Source organism: Apis laboriosa, unplaced genomic scaffold, assembly GCF_014066325.1.
Source record: "Apis laboriosa isolate Shangri-la unplaced genomic scaffold, ASM1406632v1 scaffold158_cov153, whole genome shotgun sequence".
In the NCBI taxonomy this organism is placed as follows: Eukaryota; Metazoa; Arthropoda; class Insecta; order Hymenoptera; family Apidae; genus Apis; species Apis laboriosa.
The window spans coordinates 335,696-363,416 of NW_025222082.1; the positions used below are offsets into that span (position 1 = coordinate 335,696).

Below are 27,721 nucleotides of genomic sequence, written 5' to 3' on the forward strand. Positions count from 1 at the left end.
GAAAGAATAAAAAGAAGAAGTTTCATCTTCAAGCGAAAATACTTCTTCTCGGAGAAGATGAAGATCTTAAAGACCGTTCTAAAGAAGCTTCTCTCTTCACATCCGGATGGATTTTCGTCTGTCCAACCGCTGTTTCCACGGATGCTTATTGCGACCGAGCATCGCGATGTTCGAGGCATGGATGTTTCACCAGGACGTTTCAAGTGCCCTCCTCCTCCTCCTCCTCCTCCTCCTCCTCCTCCTCCTCCTCCTCCTCCAGTTTTGAGGTCTCGTTTGAGGCCGACGATAGTACGCGTCGAAACACGACGAAATGTTACGAGCTCGTACAAGCGAATTTACACAGCGCTGTTACATACATCTCGACGTTTACCAAAGTTTATTTCCGACGAAACTGCTCGCTAAAACGCGATGATGCGGTTTTAAAAGCTTGGCGGGTATGTACGGTTGATGACGTGGCGTCGATGGCGAATTATGCGAAATTTTGTTCCGTGTGCACGTGCATGCATGGTATTTGCAACGCTTTCGAATAAAATTAATAATGAAATGGAAATAAATATTATAAATGGATATAGTTTGTTAATCGAGTAACGATGGTTTTTAATTTTATTTTAAATCCCTTTTTGGGGACGCCATTTTCTTCTTGAATTGATTAATATAGAAAAGAGCGCGAAATTTTGAATTCGATAAAGGATAGAGAAAATGTAAACGCTATTTATTTATTTCTATTTACGAAAAATTGAACGTTATAATGGAACGATTGTTTGGAAATATTATAGCGTTCGATTAAATATCAGAAGAATTTGTAAAATTTCATTTTACTGTATTATATTTTTCAAGGATATGAAATATTTCTTCGAAGGTAAAACTTTTTCCCCACAATTTTCTCTCCAATATTTGTTCTAAATTTTTCCAATCAGACAGATTGAAATTTATTTATCGCGCTCCTCCAAACATTACAAAATAAACGTGGGATCGTTTTATTAAAATTTTGCTCGAACAAAAAAGGAGAAAAATTCGTTCGACGATAATGTAAAACATATCCGTTTCTATAAAACAGTGAAACAATATCGGTACACGATACGTGGAAAGATATAGAATTTCCAATTCTGATATCGAATTCGTATCTTCCATCGAAATTGTACAAAAGGGGGGGAGAGACGGAGAGGAGAATGGTTGATAATGAACGTGCCAATCCGTCTTTAATCTAACGCTTTTATATCGGTTCGATCCGTGAGAAGAGGGAAACTTCGATCAGATGGTAGTATCATCGAGAAACTTTTGTTCCTTCCCCCCGAAATTTTGGAAGGGATCGAAGTTTGGAACGTTTGTCGCTGGGATATGAGAATTTATTTCGATAGTTTTAAAAGAAATGCCGGAACTTCTTGGCGCTTAAGTCACGCTTAACGAGGAAATTATTTTCCTTTTTCGAAATTGCTTTGCTCCTTGCACTCTTTCACCCTCCTCCATTATGGAGTGAGCGTTTCGATGATTCATGTTTTGCAATTAATTATAATATTGTTCGCAATTGTTGCAATCTTACACACGCGAATGAGAAATAATAATGAAATTTAATATACTTTGTAAAACATGACGGAACAAATTAATCCCCCTTTTCCGTATTCACGTAGAGTTTATTTATAATGATTTAAGATGAAATTTTCTCACGAGCAAGAACAATTTCATTTAAAATTTTATCGATTGATTAGACGAATAACTAATCGAATAACTAAACGAAATATCATCTTCATCCATCAATATATATTCCAATATCTATATAACGAAACTTATGTACGAACATATTCTTACATATTTTATTAAAAATTTTATTAATCACCATTTCATTACCTACTCCAAACTTACTCCATGGCAAACGTCATCAATCCAAAACTTCCTCCTCCTCATCGTCAAATTCACGATAACCTCGAAAAAAAGGATCCGTCGATTGCACGATCCCTTCTCTGCGAAGATAAAAAAAAAAAAGAAAAAAGTTTACCAACACCCCCGTAATCCCATTCCCCATGTCCTCGCCTCAATTTGTATTCAAATTCCCGAATTTCATTCGCCAGTTCAGTTCCGGAACTATATATATACCCTCTCCCCCTCCCTCTCCCCCTCGTTTACCATATACCCGAAGGAGTTTCCGTGCCGAAACTCTTCTACAACCCGTTCCAAACCCGTGGCCAACAACCACGTTGTTGTTTTTCAGAGAAAATCGACGGTAAAAGAAAAAAAGAAGAAAAAAAAAAAAAAAACAATTGGAGTTTTATTCCGAAACACGATCGACTCTCACAGGAGAATCCCTCCCCCTCGATTTTTATCTTTCCATCCCTTATTCCTCATCACAGTTTCGCGACATCGAGACGCCGGCCGTCGAGAGGAAGAGGAGGAGGGGAGGGGAGCGTATTAGGAGAGCGTCTAGCACGCATTTTCGAACAGGATCCTCCTCCCTCCCTCCCTCCCTCCCACAACCGCCACACCACATCCGTGAACAACATCCGTGGAACTTTTGATTTACGCGGGCATCGTGGAATTCCATGAATGCGAAATGTAATCCCCTTGCCCGTTCCTCGCTCTCCGCTGTCCCATCGCGTTCCTACGTCGCTATATTTCGAAGGCAGCGCGGAAACTTCGGCCTTCGATCCGTTGCCCCCCTCCCCCCTAAACCGGATAACAAACGGCCGCCGTCACCCGTCTTCCCACCAGAAATACGAACACGTTCTCCCGTTTCTATTTCTCCGTGCGTTGACTCCCTTTTGGGGAGGGGGTGGATATCGCGGTGGAAGTGGCTCGCTAATTCTTTCGCGAGGGACCGGTTGAGCAGCGCAGAAAAATTATGATCCGATCTGATAAATGCGAAACATGATCGTCAATGGTAATCTTAAAATGTACCAAGTCGAGATGATAGGATTTCTTTCTCTTCTGATAGATATGCATCGCGAATAAATGGACAGAATAAGGAAAGGGAAAGAATGGGGAGAGGAGAAAAAAAATTAATCATCGATTTAGGATAGGAAAGAAACATGGAAACGGAAAGGAAAGGAGATGGTGAATGATGGTTTTAAAAACAATTCGAAGGTTGAAAGTAGAGAGTAACGTTTCGGAGTGGCGAGGTGAAATCGAGTGTATAATTAAAATTCTCGAAGAAGGAGGAATTCGTCCCTCTCCCTCCAACCCGTTAATTTAATACATCCCCCCGGGCGTTTTCTCTTTCTCTCTGTCCGGATAAGGGAAAATACGCATGAGAAAATACGCCAATGGTAGAATCCCCGATAAATGGACAGCTTGCAATCCACGGCTTGCATCATCTAATTGCCCCTGTTTCTGTATTGTGGATTTTCAGAGCGACTCTCAAAGTGGGATCGCGGGGAAAGGCCTTGTTTTCAGGGGAAGAAAAAGGGCAGGGGAAAGGGGGAATACAAGCTTGATTACGACGAGGAGAAGGAGCGTTTTTGCGATTTCTGTGAATCGTGAAACCTCCGGAAGTAAAGGCGGTTTGTTTGACGAGATTGATTGATTTTACGGTTTCAGTTTGAAACCACGATGGAAATCTGTAATATTACATATTGTCTTACCTTTTGATCGACTCGTATATGATCGACTTATACCACTACGTGCGCACGACAGATCTGTGCTATTTGCACGATTGCATTATTTTATTTGACTTGATCATGGTTATTTCATTTGTCTGATTGTAATTATTATATGATAAATCTAATTACTATTTGTCTTACCAGGATTGATTTGTTCTACTTGGCTAACCATTGCAAATTTGTACTACTTATCTAACAATGATTACTATTTATGCTTCAAAAGTTGTTTTTTTTTTTTATTAGATTAATAAAACTGAATAGAAGAAATTCTTTCTAATAATATCTGCGATTCCATTAATTGGATTTTAACAAGAGAATTTTTATTTATATTTTTATCTCTAAACGACGTTATTCGTTTCTAATTGTTCAATCTTCGCAGAAAAAATTCACGGAAAAACAGATTCGATAATTATTAAACGATCAAATGCTCGACAAAATCTAGAAAATCTTTCCATCACGTATTTTGCATTATGCAAAATTGTTCTTTTCTTGTTTTAACTTTACGATCATGAACGTAACGTGGCAAATTGTACAAAATAAATGTGTAACCACGACACGCAAGGAAAGGAAAGGAAAGGAGCGCCGTAAGGAGGAGGAATACAAATGGAAGTGAAATACCTATTATTGACTTGGCCATTGAAATTTTATATCGTATTCCACGTGTATTAAAACGAAATTACCCTCGTAACTTGGCAAAATAATAGGGATCGAATGCTCGACGTCGAATAGCACACGCGTAACTTTCAATCATTCGATCTTTGTTTAATTTGCGTATCGAATGAAACAATTGCAATAACGATGAATTTTATTTTATCCTATTTCAATTTATTTTATTTCGTTTTTTATTCCACCGAGTTTTAAATACAAAAAAAGAAAGGAGGTGATACGAAAATATATAAACGTAAAGATAATAATAAATATGAAATAATCAATTTTTAACAGGGAAAATCATTATATTTTTACTTCCTAACTTTAAATGAAAAACTCATGTGTATGTCTATAAATTTTGTATTCTCTATCGCAATGGAAAATAAAAGATCGTTATATGTTTAATAAATAATAAATATTATTTTCTAACACGAAAAATCTATCCTATAAAGGAAACATCTTCTTCAAAGTATGTAATGTCTTATTTGCAATAAAAAAATATTCTATCTCCACTTTATTATTATATATTCACGCACAGATCTATGGATATTTATACACAGATAAATAAATTTTCACAAATTACGATTAAAAAAAAAAAAAAAAAGAACCGAGCTTTCATTCCTCAAATCATCACAATGACTACTCTTTCCAATATTTCGTTTGTTTTTTTTATCACGTTTTTCATTCCGTTCAAATTTTTACAAGAAGAAAAAAAAAAAAAGACTTCCGAACGTCCATTCATTCGTAAAAACGTAACAAGACAATTGGAGGAAACGTTTCCAACCTGAAAAACATTGAACAAGGAATAACAACCGCCGGGCTATTAAAAGAATCTTCAGAATCCTCGCGATACTCGCGAAGATTTCCACGAACGTTTCTTCTTTCGCCGACAATCTCGTTCCCGAGAACACTTTACGACGCGAGATTCGAGAGTTCCCCCGGAATCGGGTCGTCTTTTCTTCCGCCAATTTCGGGGGAAGAGGAAGGAGGGGGCGACGAAGCATCCATTCCAGGCAGAAAGTACAAAATGCTATTTTGTTCTTGCAACAATTACCTCGAAACGAGGTATGAAGCTCGTGCGAAGCTTCGATTCGAGTGGTTAATGACAGGCATCGTGCAAAAGTTTAAACGGTGTTAACCTCGAATGAATTGGAAAGGAAAAAAAAAAAAAAAAAAAGAAGATATCTCTATAATTCCTATAATTCCTAATCTTCTATAATTAATGGTAAAAAGGATTGTTTGAATATAAAGTTTAATCGATCCTTTTAATCGAGTTGATGAAGTATCGATTTTTTATAAAAGAATTTTGACAGAGTAACGACGTGTTTTTCAATTTTGAGGGAGAATATTATCGAGGGGGAGGGGGAAGAAGTTAGTTTATCAGAGGACGTTATATTTTTGGTCGTTTATCGTAGCGTGAATTTTCGATTTTTCGTGAAAATTATGGGGAAAGAAGGCCATTATTTCCGGGGAAATTAAAAGTCCGGTCCAATTTGTTTCTTGCTCATCGCCTCGAATATTTTATTCTGCGGTTCCATTGATTGTGTAGGGAAAAAGCAATGTGACTTATTGCTTCACGAACGATATTTCGGAATGAAATGAGAATTGCCTCGTGAGGAAAGAAATGGAGAAAGAGAAAGAGAGAGGGAGGAAGAGAATTAATTAAATTGGAAATATAAAAAGTTATGAAAGTTTGCCAAGTAGAATAAGAATCTATTTTTGTATTATATTTTTATATTATCTTTTGAAAAATGTTCGAAATATTTTCAAAATGATGAAAGATACATGTACATAAAAAAAGAAAATAAAAAATTTAATCAAATAATTTTCCAAACTACTTCTAAACACCTTTTTCTTTAACTTTTTTTAAAAATGTATCCATATCATTCATTGTCACATATCACATATTTACCAAACAAAAATTTAAAATAAGATTAAAGCAAATATTGAAATTTCCACAAGTAAATAATGCTCGAAGATAATATTTTATTCTAAATCGAGCAAATATTATTTATATGCTTACATTCGATAGTAAATAAAATATTTACTTTCCATTTAATATAAACGCAATAAATAATCGAAGGGTAAATATTTTCTATTCCTTATTATTTCTTATTCCTCCTATAAAAACGAATCGAACATATGGATCGAATTTTTTTTTTATCTCACGACATAATATCCTATCCTTTAATAATATTGAAAAATTATTTCATCCACGATTATCTATCTATACGCAAATAAAATAATAATCAAATGCAAAGACTTACATATTTTTTTCTTTTAATTTACCTCACGAACAACAATCACGAACAACGATTTACTTTTCTCAATTGTCAATCTTGCGATGATATTTACGATATCCCTCCGCATCGAGACAACAGATGGAACAGAGGACGAAGCCAGGAGCAATACGCTCTCGATTTATCGTCGTTCGTGGCGATCGATTAACGAATAACAATCCAGGCGACAGTGCATTAACTAGCTCCCGCAAAATACGCTCGGAGGCCACACTCTATTGCAGCCGGAATTGCATGCAACGGCATTCATTTCGGTTAGGGACACGCATACACCGAGCGTAATTCGCGCCATTGGCCGAGAGACTTGTGCACAGGGAGACGGCAAAGGGTAGGAAGAAAATCCAATCGAACAGGCTAATTCACTAGCTTGCTTTGCTTCACGCGGTTTCCCCTCGAAATGAATCCGGAAAATTAATCTTGTTCCTAATTTCTGTATCGAAATTAATCGTCTCTTTTTATTTCCATACAGCTTTGATACTCGTCTCTGAATCGTTCGAATCGTTAATATTCACGAAATGGGGAAACTGTAACACCGATCGAAGTAATTAAATTATTATCAAGGATCGCATTCTTCATTTAATATTCACGTGTAAGTATTAAGTTAATCTTTTACTTATAGTCGATTAACTATTCATCGAATTCAACCGAATACGTGTATTTATTTTCGATGAATTGATTCTGAAATGATTCTAAAAGGGTTTGTATAATTCTGATGAATAATATTCGGGATGTTTAATTTTTGAAATTTAATTTTGACTGTCCTTTCATTAATCGTACTATCTTCTGGAAAATTTGTTTTAAATTTATTCAACGTACGATACTTTTATTAACGAGTCTTTTTTCTCATTAATTAGATTCCCGATATTAAAAGCTGCTTTATTGAATGAATCACTGTTGAAAAACTCGTTAGAAGATAATACGCAAATTGATTTCTTCGCGAAAGCGTGTCCTTAAGTGAAGGGATTCATCAATAACGACTGTTCGAGTAGAGCGGCCATATAATTAACGCGCCGTCAACCGCAGTAGTATAGATCGATCGCACGGCGAGGCTCGCAAGTTTAATCCCCGTGCCCTTCCCACGTTTTAGATTTCGCTCGAAATTTTGACAACAAAGTGGACAGCAAGTTTTAATCGTCCACTTTAATCACGAAACTATTTCTTCATTAACCTGAGTGGAAGAGAAATGTATCGCGCGTTACTCTCTCTTTCTTTCTCTCTCTCTCTCTCTCAAAGAAATTTCTGTTTACAGTATCTCGGCCGGACTTAAATTTTTCCGCGGTCGCCATGGGACAGGTAGGAATTAATCTTCCCACGGTACGACAAAATTTACGACGCTTGTAATGCCGTCCTCAACCACGCTCGTACAAGTGTCTCTTGCAATTTTTCACTCGGAAACATATTCCGCTCGATAAATATTTTTCAACGGAAGACATCAAAGAACTCGATTTAGCTCTGTCCTAAAATAGAAACGAACCGAAGTTGTGTCTAAGGGGGAAAATAAAAATAATCCCCTTCTTTTTTTTATAACTAATAATTTCTAATAAATATTTCTATCGAATTGAATTAGGATATAGGAAAAAAGTAGAATTTTAAGAAGATACGATTTGAAGAAAATATTTTAATTAGAAATGAATATTAATTAATTTTAAGTTTGAATATATGATTATATATCATACACGAGGACACGAGTAAGATAAAATAAACTAAAACTTTTTTATCCAACTCTTCGTTTCCCAGAAAATCAAAATTAAACATATAGAATGAAAAGTAATCGGATAATCGTATAATACGATTCTGCTCTGTATTTTTCTACTCGCTTGCTTGAAAAATTGTTCAATCTAATTTCCTCAAAAAACCTTCAAACATCCTATTCCACACCTTATCTTTTTTATTTTTGCATATAAATTTACTACACTTTTTCCCCAATCGCTTACCTTCTCCAGTTATCAAAATTGAAGAGTATAATAAATTCAAAATAGAATGTGCAATTGGATAAAAATAAAATCTTCAACAGACCATCGAATAATCCAGAAATCCTTTATATAAAGTTTCCAATTATTTTACGCCCTCTGATCGTAAACCGAGACGATTGATTTTCCTCTTATTTCGAAAACGTGGCAAGGTTTTTCACTTTGGAGAGGAGCTTTCTAAATCGATAAAAAGCTCGATGGTCGCGAGCTCGCCACGTCAAGTGCGATTTCACATGCCGTTTGTTTCGACGAGCCGCCAATTCAGCGGCGATGAAGAGGAACGAAGGGGTGGTGGAGGAGGAGGAAGACGAAGAAACGAGTTCAGTTCTCAGCGAAGCTTGCTCGGCAATAAAGAAGCCTCCCTACTCGTGGAAGAAATCGGCGACAAAATGCGCGCCATGGATGCTCGTCCATCATCGCATTATCGACTGAAGATACCATTTTCGCCATTTGTCTTTGCTTCCAGTTTTCAGGGATGGTTATTTCCCATTATCCAATTTCGGTGGTTTATCGAAATTTTTCTTCGTTAAACTTCACGTTGTATTTTTTGGGAATAGTTTATCAAGCATCTGACAGTAATTTATCTACAAATAATGTTAGCAAATTGTGGTTTCTTCTTTTGGAGTTTGTTGAAAGAAGTAAGTGCTTTGCAACGTTTGTTGTATTTATATTAATATAATAATTCTATTTTAATAAGAACGAGTTATTCTGTGTATCTAATTAATGACTAATGTACTTGTCTAATCTATGTTGTTATTCTACTACTTGTTTGATCATAACTTGTTGTATTCCCTTCAATTTTATTCTATATATCCAATGATCGAGTTATACTTTTCATTCGACATTTGTAAATGTCTTGTTCTACTTGTCTGATTGGCTAATTAATTGAAAGATAAAGTTTTAAGTAGTATAGATACGATCAAACAAGTAGCGTGAACGTAATTTTCTTTTCTTTTTATAGAATTTACACTGCTATGATTTTACGTTAATATTTATTTCAACGTTATTTTTTTTAAATTTATAAGATGAATTCGATACTGAACTCTGTCATCATTATATGGCAGTGACGATTCCTCGAATAATTCGAAATATCTTATACGAAATGGAATATAGATATGACGAAGAGTTAAGATCATAAAAGGGATCATAAAAATTCCATTATCGCGCGATTTTGTTACACTCGTTGATACGCATGCGTTCACGCGTGTAATGAATTTCCACGGGACTGTAATAATGGAATTTTTACGACGTTCGATCGTCGAAACAAATCGAGCAAACAGACTATTCCTGATGGGAATAATGGAAATCGCGTCGAAAGTGGAAAAACGTTTCTCTCTCTCTCTCTCTGGGAGTACACACGTTTCTCTCCCTCTCTCTCTCTCTGTTGGTTTTAAATAAAATGCGAATTTTTATTCCCTCACGTTCCAAACAGGATTGGGATTGGAGCTTCTCTCTACTACTACGCATTGCACATTAGAGACGTGAAATAATTATGGTATTTGTAAAATATTTCGAAATTTATGTCGAATAATTATTCTACGTAGAATAATTTTACGACTGCATTCAATTATTTGAAAAACGATAGAAAAATTAGAATCGAACCGATTCAGATTTATTATTTTTAAAATTACTATAAATGTGCAGATGCTTCTGGCAGAATTAACATTCAAATAGAAACGTAACAAATAAATTTACTAAAAAACGATATCATCTCTATAATATTAATCTAATATTAAAAAAAAATAAACGTACAAATAAAAATAACCCAATTTTGAAGACTCCTTATTTTTATCTAAAATATTTTCATGTACTTATAACGATTAAAAAAAAAAAAGAAAATAATCTAAATCAAATTAAAAAGAAAACAAAAAACAAAATGAAAAAAATTCCATTTGCAAAACTCTCGATTTCGAAATAATTTATTACATATAATTTCCACGAACTAAAGGAAGCAATGTTGGAAAATATTTTTCATCTCTTCGTTAGAGATAGATATTTATAAAATTTCATCTTCCGTTCGCATCGAGAGTCTTTCACGAAAAGGAAGAGGATATCGATAACCGGATGCTCGTACGAGGAATCGTAAATAGAGATTTTGTCAACCCCCCCTCCCTCGTCCGCGGATGGAATCGAGCCGTGGAACAATGTAGGAAAGAGGAAAAGGAAACTATCTTTTACGGTGGAATAAGTTGGGGCATTAAAGAAACTCCGCGACGTTCTCTTTCGAGAGAGTTTTGGTCCGCGTTTCAGAGCCGGACTCTGCCAATGGACGCGTTATTTTCCCTGTTCACGATGCTTTTAAAAACTTCTTCGCCGAATTGTGTAAATTGTGAACGAGATCCTTTGACAAATTGAATTGAATTAGATTGGAGCAGCAATTGGATGATACGGAGATAAACGAATGGAATTTTTATTTTAATTGCTGTCTTAATCGATTTAAATGTGGCGTATTTGAAAGATAAATTATTTTCATATGTATTATTTAATATTTTTTGGGTGTTTCTTATTTGATTTCAATTTTGATTACGAAAATATTTTTTTCTTTTTTGTAAACATATATATATATATATAATTTTTGAATTTATATGTAAAGAATTTTATTAGGAATTAGAGATCACGTTATTTGAGATAACGAAATATTTAATAATCGTTTGAAAATAATTTATTTTTTTATTTTATTTAAATAGTAATAATAATAATAATAATTTTCATTTATATAAATAAAAATTTTTATAACATTGCATTCGTTTATTCCATAACGCGTTAATTATTTACAATAATTAATTTGTATTAATTATTGTAACTAATTTAATTAAACAAGAAACTTATTAATTTAAATAAATAATACGAGGAGAAGAGAGAAACACGTCCGCTCTGCTCCGCGTTCAAAACACGACTGCGTTGAATCGATATTTCGAATGTCAATGATAATCGATGTTATTATTATCGATGTCGCGTGTCGCGATTCAAATCGACCGTGACATTCCGCGTTGTGTCGAAACGACGATACACACGTAGAGATTCTTTTTATTATATATAAAATCCTTTCTTTTTATAACATAAAAGTTATTAAAAATAAAAATATTACAAAATAAAAAATATTAAAGAAAAATTTATTGCATAAGTAAATGAATTACGATAATTTATTGTTTTAGAAAGAATAATAATAAAACGATCGCCGGACCATTCATTGACCAATAACTTCTTTCGAGTTTAAAGGTTTCTCAACAAAAGGAAAGAACCTACAATTCATTTTATTTTCTTGTTTACGTCCGATCATTTACGATCGCCAATTTATGGACGTAGTTAAAGTTACCTACCATTTCTATTCGGAAATTAAACGATTTATATTTATTAGCTGCAATCAACTCGCTTGTAAATACCATTCTGTCATAACTTCAATGGAATTTCGATTATTCTTCTTTTATCGATATTTCAATCAATAGAAATATATTCAAACTTTCGTTATCTTAAAACGTATCTTAAAATTAAAATTTTTATCAATTTTTTTCTATTTATCAATTGTTTATTTTATGCATTTGTTAATTCTGAAATTTTTTATTCTTAATAAAAAAATAAATAAATAAAAGAAAATAATTTTGTTAAATATCCTACCATTGAAATTCCATTTTTTATTATCAATCTTTATGTCAACAGTTAAAATTTTCGACGACATTCAATTTTTCGTTTCAATAATTCAATATAAACAAATATGCCGAATAACAAATGAATTAGATTAAAAAAAAAATCCCTCGAACGGAAGACAACAAATTTTTAAATTTTACATTAAATAATAATAATAATATCATGCGATATTAAGCCAAATTTTAATTTTCTAAAATACATTTCCATTATTAATTATCAATTCATTGATCACGAAAATATTGTTGATTAAAGAGGTAATAATTTTATTAGATATATTAAAAAGAAAGAAAAAAAAGAAGAAGAGAAGAAAAAATGGAAAGCTAATTTTGAATTTTAGCGAGGAAAACGCGTCACCGTGGAAGGACATTATTTCACGGCCTTACTTTCGTTTTCAAAAGCTCCGTGTTCCGCTAATTATAACAAAGAGAAGCGTAAAAGACGAGTGGCGGAGCGCAGCCCTTCTAAATAGGACAGCCAGGGTCGTTTCTCTGAACCGGAAAGCGGAGCTAAAAATCCGCTTTTAGACCGGCAAAGAATACACCTCAGTCGGTTGAAATCAAGCCTGTTTTCGTTTACACCGCATTTCTCGATCGTTTCAAAAACAATTCATATCCCGTTTCCTACACTTTCCACCATTTATTCGTTTTCTTTTTAAATTGGCTCAAAAATTTAATATCATATTATGATGAAATAATACTTTAATAAAATAATACTTTATATCCAATGAAATTTAAATATTCAATTTCAAAAAAAATTAAATATTAAAATTGTTTTTCATTGTATATTGAATTTTTTAAATAGAATAACTTTGGAATTATTAAATTTTCCAAAGTATTAAATTTCAACAAAAAATATATTAATCACGAAAGTTCGTGAATTTTTATTTTGGGATTATGTTAAATTATTTTTCACTAAATTTATTCGTCGAAATATTTTACTAGATTATATTGGTATTTAGTTTAAAAATGAATGATTTAACAATGGGTAAAATTTTGTTTCTCTATCATTAATTAAATTAATACAAATTTCAAGAATTCTACATTATTTTATCAAAGAATACATATTATTTACTAATATAACATTTTAACATAATATTTTCGCCTTTATATTTACATTTCTTTATTCTGCATTATAAAGAAACGTTAAAAATAAATTTAAAAGCAATTTCATTACGATTTCTCGAATTTTAATGTAATTTTTATCTCTCTATGTATATAATAACATAGAATTTCAATATTACTTCCACACGTCCAATAAAACGAAATATAAATAATCAATTGAAAAAAAAAAATTAAACATCTCTATTAAAATTATTTTTCTTATATCAATTCCCAATTATAATACTTCTCTTACAATTTATAATCATTTAATTCCACTTCGAGATTATGATAAAATATTTTTCGATAAACTTCTCGTCCAAATATTTTACTCGATTGCCACTACACCATTATAATTAAAATATAATTCACGTAACAACAATTCAAGGACCTTTATTACAATTTCTTTCCTGCTATTATTTTAATTCCCATATTGTACGAAACGTACAAGGAGGAATCTCGAGAATGTGGCAGAATTTACCGGAAAAATCGCGTGACGGTGGACAAAAGGCCATTAAGAGTGAAGATAAGCGGCCACTCCTCGTTAACGATCTCTGGTACACTTTTCCAGCAAAGTTAAGGCTGGTACGTGCTCACTGCCATTCCGTGTGATCCATACTGACCACCCCTTTCATCGTGAATCATCGTTGGAAAGATTTTTCGGCAGCTTGGAATCCGTTCATAATTAATACACAATTGTGTTAGCATTGGCAGCGTTTCCTTAAAAGCTTTTCGCCTTGTTTGGATAATTCTTTAATACCGAGTAAAGGAAAATTGCTTTACGTAGCTGGTAATGTTTTATCATTCCAATGGATCACAAAGAGAAGTCATTTTGTAATCATCAAATTTATAATTTTGTAATTTTAAATATATTGTATTTATAGAAATTAATTTTTCAAATTATGGTGGATGGTTAATGGTAAAATTATACACTTTGATTTTATTTTCGATATTAAAATGCGATAAATTTAATCATTTATTTACATAATTCAAAAATTAATTATGAATTATTAATTTCCGAGTGAAAAAATTATATAGAAATAATTTTACATCTTTATAACTTTTTTTTTTTAATATTTTGATTCACAAGATCACGTTGGTTTCGTAAAAAAAGACGAAATGGAAATAAAAAGATTCGTGCAACAGTGTTACATTTACGAAATTACTCGGTAGATGGTGCGAACGGTACAATTACGTTAAATAACTCGTAGTATATAATATTTTTAGAAATAATCATATAATTTTAAAGTTAGTTAATTAAAATTTTATTACACGTTGTTATTTATATTACAAAATTCGCGAAACAAATTTCATTTAAATATATTAAAAATCATTACAGCCCGTATATCATAAACGAAATTAAATAAGTTCTTCTTTTATTACATCATAAGGTAAAAGCGAGAAAGGCGAAGTGAAATTTAATATGAAGTTTAATTAACAACGTCATAAAGTATTTTATGCTTTTTTCCTACATCCTCGTCCAGTTTCCAACGTGTAATTTCCCTTTGTATATATTATAAACGTATCTTAACCTCTCTTCCGAATATCTTTAATAATCCTTCTCCCTTTTAAATTTTACTACAAACGTATCAAGTTACAAAACATCGAATTACAATACCAATATTTGATTTTTTCCCCCTAAATTTTTCAAAAATTTCGCGTCTTTCATTTTCCAAATGTTTTTCCCATTTCAAAATTGGGATCTCAACAATTTAACTTCAACTTTCAACAATTCAATTCCTCCACGATCGTCAGTAAAAACACGTCACAGCTGGAAGCGCCCTTAAACGGAACAAAAGCGCGGCACGGCATGCCGGTCGACAAGTAGAACAAACCATTAAACACCTTCGAGCACAATGGAAAATCGCGCGTTCGACTGCGCGCGACAAGTAGAACGGGTCAGCGTATCTCCGGACAAGTACAATAAAACCGTGCCCGGTCAGACATGGCGCGCCATACAGTGGAACGACACCCGCGCAGTGGAAACTTGGACATAGTGGATTTCGTTGTATCATGAAGAATTTTTGATATTTAATCGTAGTTTTTTCTTCGTGTAATTACAATAATCTTATTCTTGAATATCAATGATGAAGAAATAAAAAGAGGTAACATATTTTCAATTTTTTAAAATGTGATTTTTAAAATGATAAACTGGATCCTATACTTCTGAAATTTTGTTATCAATGTAAAAATTTGATAATTTAACCGAGAAGAAATTTTATTTCTATTTCTTTATATAATATATATATATATATATACATTTCTATATGAAAAAAAGGAAAAATAAACATTTTTTCCTTTATAGCTACAATTAAGAATTTTTTCTACTTTCACCACTGTATATTTGAAGTATGAATATATTTGACGATTTTATTTGAGAATTGATGTTTATATATTTGTCATGCAATTGTGCTTCGACAAAAAGTAAAAATTCAAGGATAAAAAAAAGAAAAAATAAAATAAAATTTTGCCCGGATTGTTAATGAAAACCATCGATCAATGTTTATCCACAGATAATTTATCCACAATAATTTTTGCACGTAACGAACAAAATACAAAATTTATCTCTAATCTGAGTTACAAAATCAAACACAAAACTACAAAACTAATTCTAACTGCGTTCAAAAATTCTTTCATCGATCTGAAAAAAATCAGTCCATCGTTTAACCACCATACCTTCCAATTAGACTTTGTTTCTCGTTCAATATTATCCTTACGGCGACATTACGACTTATTCTCAAAGGACACGGTTGGGAATGGGACAGAAGTAGCGAAAACTACTTAACCAACGAATAAAGGAAAGGAAGAGGAACGCGAGAGACACAGGGCGGAGATATTAAAAAAGAGAGGAAACAGAGGAACGGAATGAGAGGGGCTCTGGATGGAAAACCCTCTTTGCTCTGCTCGCTCGTGCAAATTTAAGTAGGAAGAAATGTTTCGCTGCCTTTTTCCATCTACCTCTTCTCCCCTCCCCTCTCCCCCTTCTTTTCGTTCCAGCTTTCCCCGACCTGTTTTCCCCGTGGAATTTTTCTTTCCTCTCCCTCCTTCTCTCTCTCTCTCTCTCTCTCTCTCTCCTCCCCCTCTTTTCAAAACCTCTCTCCCCCCCTCGTCGCAAAATGTCCCATTTGACGTGGCTCCGCGCTAAAGTAAACGCATCTCGGTTTCCACGTGTCCCTTTTCTCCTCCTCCTCCAACGTAACCCCTTTCGGTTATTCTTCTTCCGCCTCGACGGTGTCGTTCGAAATTCATTTTTTATTCCTTTCGAAGGTGCAACACCGTGAGTCGTTGGCGGTTACCGCGGATATGTATATATATATATATATATATATATATAGGGATTTATAAGGGAAACTCGTTTCAGGAAAGACAATATTGGATTCGGCCGGCAGTCTGCTGCTCTCTTTTCGTCTCTGGGAAAAGATTGTTACGTTCCTCGTCTTGCATATTTGATTATTCGGTATATAGACGGGTGGAGTACGTGTCTCGCGAATTCAGGTTGCAAATGTTCTCGTGCTTTTTTTTCGCGTTCTATTTCTGTGTCGGGGCTATTTCTTGCGGACAGAAGAAACTGGATTAAGGTTATTCCTCGATGGGGTTAGATGTCGGATCTATATTGAAACGATAAATAATAATTAGATCCGAAATTAAATATCTTATTATGTTATTCAAGTTTTTTACTCACAAATGTGTAAATATCTTAAAAATAATAATAAAGAAGACTTTGGAAATGATAGAAAGAATCGTATTGTATTTTTCATTGTTGATTATCCAATATTTCTGATAATTAGTTGTTAAAGAAGAAATCTATAAAATTATTTGATATAATCGATTAAAGTAACCCCTCTTCACATTCTCTTACTTTCCTCTCGTTGAGAAAGAAGAATATATTCTCCCCGCGCATTTCCACACGTTGTGGAATACCATCAAACGCGACACTCGAGGCGGAAAGTAAGGCACCGTCTCCTTTCTTCCACGTTCGGATGATCGCACTGGAACTTAAGGGGCGAGCATCCGTGAAAACGTGACCCATAAAGCTAACCTTTTATTCACCGTGTACCGTGGTGTGGGGAGGGGAATTGCGTTCGATACGCGAGGAGAACCGTCGAAACCAATAATTCCGGCTTAATGTCTCGTGAAAAACAAAACATGCCTTGCTGTACTCGTCCGCTGGGACTCGTCCGATATATTTCACTCCCTCTCTCTTTTCTCACTCCATTTTTCTTTGTTATTTTTACGCGCGCATTTCACGTTTTTCCTCTCTCTTTCTCCTTTACGGTTGTTTCAAAAAGAAACAATACACGCGTGCGATACTTACGCGGGAACAGAGGAACCAATTAAACCGAATTATTCGTGCATTCGTCATTGTTCCTCCTCTTTTTTCTATACGATCCCTGTACAATGTGTGTATATATATATATTTTTATTTATCGTTCGAGGGAGACAGTTTGTGAACGAAACTGTGAACATTGATACGCGAGATAAAATGATCAATGATTCACTTTCTCTTTTCTTCCTTCATTTAAATAGAAAAAGAATAAAATGGATTTAATTCGAGTTTGAAAAACGAATTTTTTAACCAGTCAGGAAAGGACAATTTAATATTTAATAACTGCTTGTTGATAGAATTATAATTAGAATATTTAATGAGATTATTATCATTTAGAATTATTAATAAATTGGTTATTCTTATTTTTTGAATCAAGTTAATTAACATTTCAAGTTAATTAATATCTTCTACATAAATTATTAAATTAAAAAATTCTATAATTCCATTTACATAAAAAAAAGACTATTATATAATATATTTTAAATAACTTATACGTAAAAACATAATTTTTTCCCTTAAAAAATTTTATTCAGATAAAAAGGAAATCCTATGCAATAATTGCTATCGGTCATTTATTTTATAAATCCTCGAAATGATATATTTGAAAAGCAATATTCCTACGATATCCGTTAAATTTGATAAAACGACGATATCTCCTTTCAGGAATAGAAATAAATTGACGGAGGAAATTCAAATTGTTCGAACGTAAAGCTTTCTCGATATCTCGATATCGAGATGTTTTATTCCGGACATTGAAAGTTTGTTGCCCCCGTGGAGGATATTTTACGTGGCCAGGAAAAAGTAAACAACGGCGGAAGCGGATCTCTCTTACCCTCAACCACTCCCCTCTCCATCCTCGAAATTCAAGTCTTCTCTTCTTTTAATAACGAAGTCAGACGGAAGAACTTTTCGGATTAGTTCGGTTTGAGAAAAAAAAATTTCTTCATTTCTTTTCCCCAGACCTCTCTATCTTCCATTTCTGAATATTTTTCGTTTGAAGTTTTTGTTTATAGTCGTTGTTTTTGTGATTTTCTTTTTGAAAAAAAAAAAAAGTTTATCCCAATCTTTGTTTAGAATATGAGTTAATTAAATTTTCCATTTTTCTTTCTCGTTTTTTTTTTTTTTTGGTAATTTAGGCAAGCGTGAATGAAAAATTGTTTCCAACTTGACAGGAAAAAATAGAATTTTTAATTAATGTAGCAGAAAGAAAAAAACATTTCGAAATTTACAGACAGAGAGAGAAATAAATTGTTAAAGTGTTCGTGTCTATAATTAATTAACGATGAAATTTCGTTTGTTGTTATTATATGTAGCTTAAAAATTTTGAAATATTGCAACAAAAATTTTAATGATATTATATACATTATATTATATAAGTTTTTTTTTAACATATCAATGGAAATTTTGTTAGAAAGAATATTAAATTATTAAATTGATCTTCAAATTTAATAAAACTTAATATTATTATTTAGAAATTATTATAATTTTTTTACTCATATTTTTATTAATAAAAACAGCTATTAAAATAGAATTTGAATAAAAATTTGTTCAACCATTTATGCACACGCAATTAAATTTCTTTCTCTGAATATATAATAACATCCATTATAATAATTAACAATAAAACGTGAACACTTACTTGGACTCGTCCTGATCCTCGTCATCGTCCTCGGAATCGAAGAAGGCATCGTCGTCCTCCGTGTCGACCGAAGTTTCCGTTCTCATTCGTCGATTCTGCTGAACCGCCCTGGATTTCGGGATTACTATGTCTCTGTGAAAACAAAAAAAAAAAAAAAGGAGAATCATCAAGTAGAAACGGTCCGTGTTTGATCCGGCTTCCGACCGCTTCTTCCTCCACGAATTTGAAAGGTCAATGTGCTTTTTCCACCAAATTTCCACCATTGAAAATCGTGGTCCCGTAAATCACGAATTATCCGAAGCTTAAAACATCGAAATTAATGATAATTTATTACCGTGAACGTAAACCGAGAAACAATAAAATTATTTTAATTTTCGTACGAATATTTTATAATTAAAAAAAAAAATAAATAAATATTCGATTTGCAATTTCATTTTTTTTTCTTTTAGAAAATTATGTTCAATTATACGGTCACGTATATCAAAATACAGAATATTTTTACGATAATTATTATTGAATCACTTTTTTTTTAACGAGATAAAATTTTCTTTCGCAAGAAATTTAATGAAGTATAAGAAATTTTTGTAATAAAGCCACAAGGAACGTAAAACAAGAAACTTGGAATAATAATCATAAAAATTTTAACCATCAAACGCAAGAAGTACACAAGAAAACTTTCCAATAATTATTCGTAACAATGAAAACAATATAACAATAATAACAAATAACAAATAATTGAAATATGAAATTTGTCTAACTATCCTCAACAATTTACTCAATTTCAATTCGAAAATATCACATTATAAAATAACAAGGATGTGAATATTTAAAAAAAAAAAAAAAAAATAATAATTTTAGAACTTGAGGAAATAATCGAATGGAATAAGCTAAAAAAAAAAAAAAAAAAAACAGGTTTAATCTTTCAGACAGGCGTGAACATTCTCGATCCAACGTGTCCTCGATGCAAAAGAGGGTTGGGCGAATTTTAAAAATTTAAGCAGATCCACCGTGTCAAGATGCTGGAGTCGCTCTCTCCGGGAATGGAATAAGTTAAAAGCGATTTCCTGGCTACGGCAAATGGAACGCTTTCGAATATAATTTCTCGTCGACGGAGAATGGATCACGGAGGGAGGGAGAGGGGGGGACACGAGAGGTCAGCGGGCGCGAGAGAGAGGAGAAGATTTTCCTAGGGAAAAATTCTCTATCGTCGATAACGACGTTGAGTTTGCACGGTCCAATGGAAAATTTTTACTCATAACATGTTTCGTGCTCGCGTTTACTCGCCAGAAAGAGGAAGAGAGAGAGAGCTCGTCTATTTGTCTTCCTTCGTCTTCTTTCGTTGAACCGTATAATATCGGCTCCGTTTTATAATATTTTACATGGGGGAGAAGAAAAATCAGAGACAAAACTCCGAGAAGACGAAATAACGATTTCCTTGTGTAAATCTACGATTTCTGGTGTCGTTTCAACAATGTTGCCGCGAAAATTGAAAATTATATCTCGAATCATATAAGGGATGAGTCTCTGAATTATTTTTCTTAAACGTTTTTTCAATGTTGGAAAAAAACGACGTGGAAAATTGTTTCAAAATTATATCGAGATGTTTCGATCAAGTTAGGAAACGATGCACGTTATTCGTGTTGCTGTGAGAATTTTTTTTTTTGAAAAATAGTAAAATTACGTCAAACGAGGTTGAGAGAAGTTTTATGATTAGATAAGATTTATGATTATGATACCCTCGATTTAAAGACGTTTAAGACGTTTTTTTTTTTAATTTAATCATTTATATAATTCGTTTTAATTTTGAAAAATTAATGGAGATTGAAAAATATTAATTGGCGGATCACAAATTTTATTTATTAATTGTACTATTATCGAGTATTCAAATTTGTATAACAGTTGGCAACTTGGTGTCTTTGGATTAGTTGATTAAAGTTGGAAATTGACATATATTATTTTAGCAACAAGTAACGGAAGTTTAATGTAACTTGTTTGAAAGGATAGTTAAATCGGATTGAATCCGATGGAACTTGATTGAACGGAATGGCCGAATTTGTATTTCTGGGGAAAATGGAATATGGGAGCGGAGTGGAAGATAAAGTTTGATGGTGACCGATGAGATGATCCAGGTAATAAAGTCACGAAGCTGATGAATCTATGGAACTGTCTCGAGAAATTAGAAAGCGTGCTTTGAACATTTTGATGTTGATTAAATTTCAACGATTGAAATGATTTTAAAATAACATACAACGTTTCTCTAAAACATCTCTAACAAATTAAAAATTATATATCAATATTTTTTATTATATATCAATATTTCTTCCTCCAAACATTTGAAACATTTCTTATGAAATATTTATTTAAAAATAAAATTGATAATTTCCAATACGACTCAGATATCTACAAAATGTATTATTACTTATACCAATATTATATTCCACAATATCATAACTCGATTAATAATTATATCAAAATAAAAATTATAAAAATTCTACTGTATAAATACATAATTCAAAAAAAAAAAAAAGATTAAAAAATCCACGCTCCGTATGATCAAAAACGTTCCAACGTTTATAATGCTAACAATACCTTACAGCTGTCGATAATGTTTCAACCTCCGTCACATCTTCCAAACATTTCCATACCATTACCAGACACGATCACTTCGGATCAATTAAACGTGTCACAACTATCGCGACTGATCCAGACACATTTCACGCCATCATTCGCACCTCATCTAATCCCGATCAACGTTGTCGTGCAGCAAACCCCTTCCTCCACCCCTTATCCCTCCCTCAGTTATAATTCCGTTAATAATAAGCCCTCGAATTCGCGCAGATCGTTGCTCGAAGCGGGCAGAAGAGCAGCCAGGAACAATTATGACGTCCTCTGCCGTTAATCTGCCGTGAAGGCCGTTCAATGTCTCGCGCGTTCAAGATAAATTCCAGGTGAATGCCACCATATCCACGTGGAAAGCTGCAATCACTGTTTAACTGGCAATAAGCACGCTCGGAAATCAATGATCGCCTCACCTTTGTCACTGTTTCTCTTTCCCTTTCCACGCGTCCCCTCCTCTCGCTCGGTTTAATGCCGCCGCTGGATAATATCGTCGTTAATCATTGGCCGCGGACAAGCCTATGGACGGGGCGGGGTGATCGAAACGATTAATTCTGACAGAACTGTTTATTTTGATCGTCTGCAGAGATGGCCGGATTGGATTGGATCTATCAACCGAGTTTGGGAAAAATTTGAAATACGCGGTGGAAGTTCCATTGTTACTTAGACGAGGAGGAGAATAATTTTTCAATGCTTTTTATCTCAATGATTTCTTCTTGATTTCGGATTGAATATTATATATTAATTTATGAAGATTGAATATTATTTTCACTGCATGGTAAAGGAAAACATTGTTGAAAATATACACAGAGAGTGCAGTAAGAGAGTTTGAATAATGAAGATTGAAATGATTTGAATATAATATTTTAATTCAAGGAGAAAATTTGGAGAAAGATTGGAAAGGAGGATTCTTAGATCTTGCACACGTTCAAGACACATTGTGATACAAGCATCACGTGATTAATTTGGAAAGCATCTTGCAATCTCATGGTCCTAGTTTGAATCTCTGGCAATCTCGAGGGTCTTATGATACGTCAATCACTGTTCAGTGTGGTGTCCAAGCTTCACGCTAGCTAATTTCTAGCTAGAATTTCAGATAGGAGAACGGGATTGCGAAAGGATCAATTCAAGACACGTATCAACGAGGAAATGGGGAAAATTTTTTATAAAAATTGTTCGTTATCAGAATTATCTTGTATCTTATATATAAGTCACTTACCCTGATTTTTCAAGTTCCTTCTTGGAAACACAAACAGCAGTGAATGTATCCTTAAGAAGACACAAATCCTTCTTCTTGCAATTCAGTGGACGACAAAGTTCACCTGAAAAGAAAAGAAAAAAACATGTTATCAAAAAGAGAAATTTCCAAGCGTCTAATAAATTATTAAAAATATTATAAAATAAATTAAATTTCATTAGTAATTCAAAGGAAAAGAAAGAAACAAATTCAAATTTCGTGATTTTCTAAATTAAAATTATTATTTTTCTTCGTCGAATTAAATTCATTTTACAAGCAATACAAATTAAACTTATTGTTTCTTTACTAATCCATCTATAAATGTAAGTGTCATCCCATTTCCCCCCCTCTCATCCCTCCAATTACAAATCAAACCTCGTTATATCAATCGATATTTTATTACGCCCGTTTAAGTACAATAAACCACTTTATTAATTCCCAAGACCTTCGATCCTCCTCCACTTAACAACACCCTTTACTTCCAATCGATTTCAATTTCTTCTGGCGCGATGCGATTGCTTCGTTCCTCGGAAAATAGAGATTAAAGGAAAGAGAGAGAGAGAGAGAGAGAGAGAGAGAGAGAGAGAGAGAGAGAGAGAGAGAAAAGAAAAAAGAAGAACGATTTAAGAAACGAAGCTTCGAGGAACGGTATTCACGGATTGTGAGCGTGGCTCGATATTAAAAAGATGAGAAAGAGAGAGAGAGAGAGAAAAAGAAAATGGCTTGTAAACGACGTTCGAGGATTCACGTTCGTCAGAATTAAACTATATCGTTCGCAGTCACGATCGACGACGTGGAAAAATTCTGAGGTGCTTCTCTATCCCCTTCCCCCCTCCTCCCTTTCTTTCTTTCTTTCTTTCCTTCTTTCGTGCATCGATATCACGCCACGTCCCCCGTAATCCGCCAAGCGTATTGACGCCTTGGAACGCGCGCAGTTTCGCCTTATTAAATTTTAAGACCCGCTTCCGGTGGAGGAATATCCGATTCCGTCGCGTTTTACGATATTGTTCACCGTCAATGTTCCTTCTCCGCGCGGGAAAATATAGGTGATGCCGATTTTTATTATTCAGGGAAACAGGATCACTTTCGATGATGTGCGTATTAAATTATCGATCGATATTTTTTAAGTATTTGGATTATTATTATTTTTTACTTGGATTTGCAACTCCTTGCAAATACATTCATTTCGATCATTCTTTAAAATTTTGTAGATTCTTTTTTCATATCTCGTCTTTTGCGCCAATCGATTTCGATGGAATTTTAAAAGCTTTACTCTTATTTCTTCTCGCGATTGATTGAATTTTTTTTTTTTTTTTTTACAATTTTTGTTACAGTAAATTAATCGTTCTTGAGAAGTAGTATTGATTCAATTTTGACGCAGTTATTTGTATTTCAAAGGATGATCGGATGCAAGATACGATTTTCATGGATACGAGAAAAGAAACGGTGATCTTAAATAGTGATTTATTATTCAAATATTATAATCCGCGCTTTAAATATGCTCTTTTGCATATTATTCCGTAGGTTTTTACAAATTTTGCATAAATGCATAAACATTACGATTGAAAATACGCGTTTTATAATGACACGAATTTACATTCTATTATATCGTATTGGGCTGTAATTCTCCCTTTTGTAACACTCAAATAACCTGCAATTCCTTTCTTTCGTACAACGAAATAAGAAGAATTAAACAAAAATTAGCACACAATTTTATTGTTATAAAACCCTTAACAAATAAGTACAAAATCCATTATTTTTCAAATATTTAAAAAGACAAACCCAACAATCCCGTGTTCCACGTATAATCGCATTCAACACAATGAATGTCGAGGCAAAAATCAATTTCTCAAAGAACGATCTTGCGTCCAAAAGCCTCTTTTCCCCTCTGAAAGGTCGAAAATAGATTTCCAAGTCGCGAGAGGGTTGACCATTAGAGAAAAAGAGAGAGAGAGAGAGATAGAGATTGAAACTAATTCCGTCATTGAACGCAAGGAGGCAATCCGGGATTTTCGCCGAAATGATTCGTTTCTTTGATGTAGAGCGTGTGCCGCGGCGGGCACGGTTCAATGGGTGGCGCAATTGCATCCGCGTGGAAATAGTCGACAAGCGATATTGGTCGTTTCAGGGAGCATACCGCATCGGGGATCGAATCCCCTCCCCCCTTCTCCTCTCCATTAACCCCGTCGACCATCGCGCACCCCGCGAAATCGCGATTACCTTTTGACGTGTAAAACCGATAAGGATTTGTCCTCACGTCTATCTCTCTCTTTCTCTCTCTCTCTGTCTAGTAATACTACCAGACTGTTTCCATGTTCGATCGTTTTGGATCGACATGTCGTCCCCGTGAAACGATGAAACCACGTTTCCGGGCGGGAGTAGGAAGAGGAGGAGGAGGAAGAGGAGGAGGAAGAGGAGGAGGAGGAGAAATTGTAACTTGGTTAAATTGAGAACGATACGCGTCGTTTTCCTCTCTTTCTTTTTTTTTTTTTTTTAAAGAGATGGGTCTTTCAAAGAAATGGTTTTACAGGGAGATCGAGATATTTTTATTGTGTAATAATTAAATAATATATTTGCGAATTGATTTTATTAGATATTATCGTTTATTTGAAAAGTTTATTAATTTTTAAAATTGAAAATTAAAACTTCAATATTTCGTTTGTCTTAATACTTCGTTGTTGCATTCGTTTTTTATTGCAGATTTCTTTTATGCATTTTTTATAATAAGAAATCTTTTTATCGTGTGTTTGAAAAAATATTTCACTCGATATTTGCTTGATTATTTATTTATATATTGTTTAATATAAATTATGCAAATAAAAATTTAAAAAATATATATTAATATAAATAAATAATATAAATAATATAAATAAAATATATAAATATATAAAATATGTATTAATATAAAAAATATATTATATATTTAATTATAATATTAATATTAATATAAAAATATATATTAAATATAAATAAAAATTTCACAGTCTATTTATAAATTTTACTCGTGTGTAATATTATTACGACGAGATATAGCGTGGAACGACATAAATCGCGGCGTAAGAAACAATAATAATGATTGTCATTGATATCGATAATATCGGATTTAACGGAGTCGTGTTTCGAACGCGGAGCAGAGCGGACGTGTTTTCTCTCTGCTCCTCGCGAGAAAATTATATTATTTAATAAATTAATTTTGTTTTGTTTAAATAATTATAAATTAATTATTGTAAATAAAAACGCGTTCGAAAAACGAATTCCAACCAGATCCAATAATATTATATAATATTTTATTATATAATATTATATAATATTATATTTTTTTTTATTTTTAACATTACGAAATTATTAAAATTCATTTATAATATCGATAAAAATATTAAAAATAATATAAATTACGAATAATAAAGTAATAAAATTATTTTATTACTTTAATCATATTCGTCGTGTATCGACCAATTTCACTGATACAAGTAGAGAAATCGTCATGCTCTACTTGTCCTACTATGCACGGTCTCATTCCACTGCATAACATTTAGCGCAATCGTACACGGTTTGTCTGATTATATACAAGTCTATTTTACTTTGCTGGAAAAGTCTCCTCGCTTTTATTGGCAGACTACTCTGTTGTCAATGTAACCTCAACGAATTCACGGTATTCGTATTTCAAGGAAGGATCTCCTTGATTTAAGTGCATTTCACTTTTATCGAAGAATTACTTCACTATGTTGTGAAATAATGCATCGACCTATTTTTCGAATTTCAAGAAGCTTTTATCTTTTTCGTTTAATGAATTTTCATCGTATATATATTTTTGATATTGCGTGGTTATTAGATTTAGATTTTTAGATTTTTAATACTTTCGAAGAGCAGTCAACGCTTGTTCATAATTTTTATTTTCATCAATAGAATCTTCTAAATTATTTCACGAAACACAACAGTCGTTTAATTTCAATTTTCATTTCGTAAAAAAATTAGAAGTTATTTCAGAGAATGAATTATCATTCGCCTTTATTTTTTTATTAAAAAAATATATCGTTGTTCTAATTATTAATTCTTTAAATCATCCTAGAATTCGCACGTTTCCAAGTAACGAGTTAAGAATTTCAAAAAAGGAAAAAAAGATATCAAAGACTCGAAATCTTTTCATTGGACTTCGATATCTCGTTTTAGTTCCCTAAAATTAAAAGAATTACGATTCGCAAAAATTTGTCACGCTACTAAAACAGCGCAGATCCAATCGATCATCTTTATCTCGAAATCCTTGAGAAAAAAAAATCCGATATTTCAATCTCCATTTCCTGCAATTATATCCTTCCTCGAGACGCACACCTTTCTCTTTCTTTTTCTCATTTGCGAAAAGGTTCGTCGAAAAGGAAGATTCGATCCAAAGCTCCCTTTGACCAGTTCTCTCTCTCTCTCTCTCTCTCTCTCTCTCTCTCTCTCTCTCTCTCTCTCTCTCTCTTCCCTCTTTTTTTCTCATCGATGCAAACGACCGCCTACGCGGAGAGAAATCGAGGCCTCCTTAATTCGCGCCTGTTCGACTTTAATTCCGCCCTACCTCCTTCTCCAACGGATATTACACGGCAAAGGCTCGAACATTGCAGGGTAAACTTTTAATTAGACGCGTAATGGATCCCAACCGACCTTATCCGAGT

At 33.2% G+C, this 27,721-nt stretch overlaps 1 protein-coding gene across 1 annotated transcript in view; it reads right to left on the bottom strand.

Moving 5' to 3' along the window:
* The window catches only part of LOC122710874 (proteoglycan Cow), a 185,836-nt gene that overhangs the window by 29,244 nt on the left and 128,871 nt on the right, over positions 1–27,721 (bottom strand). The window contains exons 4-5 of the mRNA XM_043929074.1: positions 23,049–23,151; positions 19,214–19,345 (exon numbers count right to left, since the gene is read on the bottom strand). Coding sequence (XP_043785009.1) covers positions 19,214–19,345; positions 23,049–23,151 — 235 coding nt within the window. The remainder of the gene's footprint in view (positions 1–19,213; positions 19,346–23,048; positions 23,152–27,721) is intronic.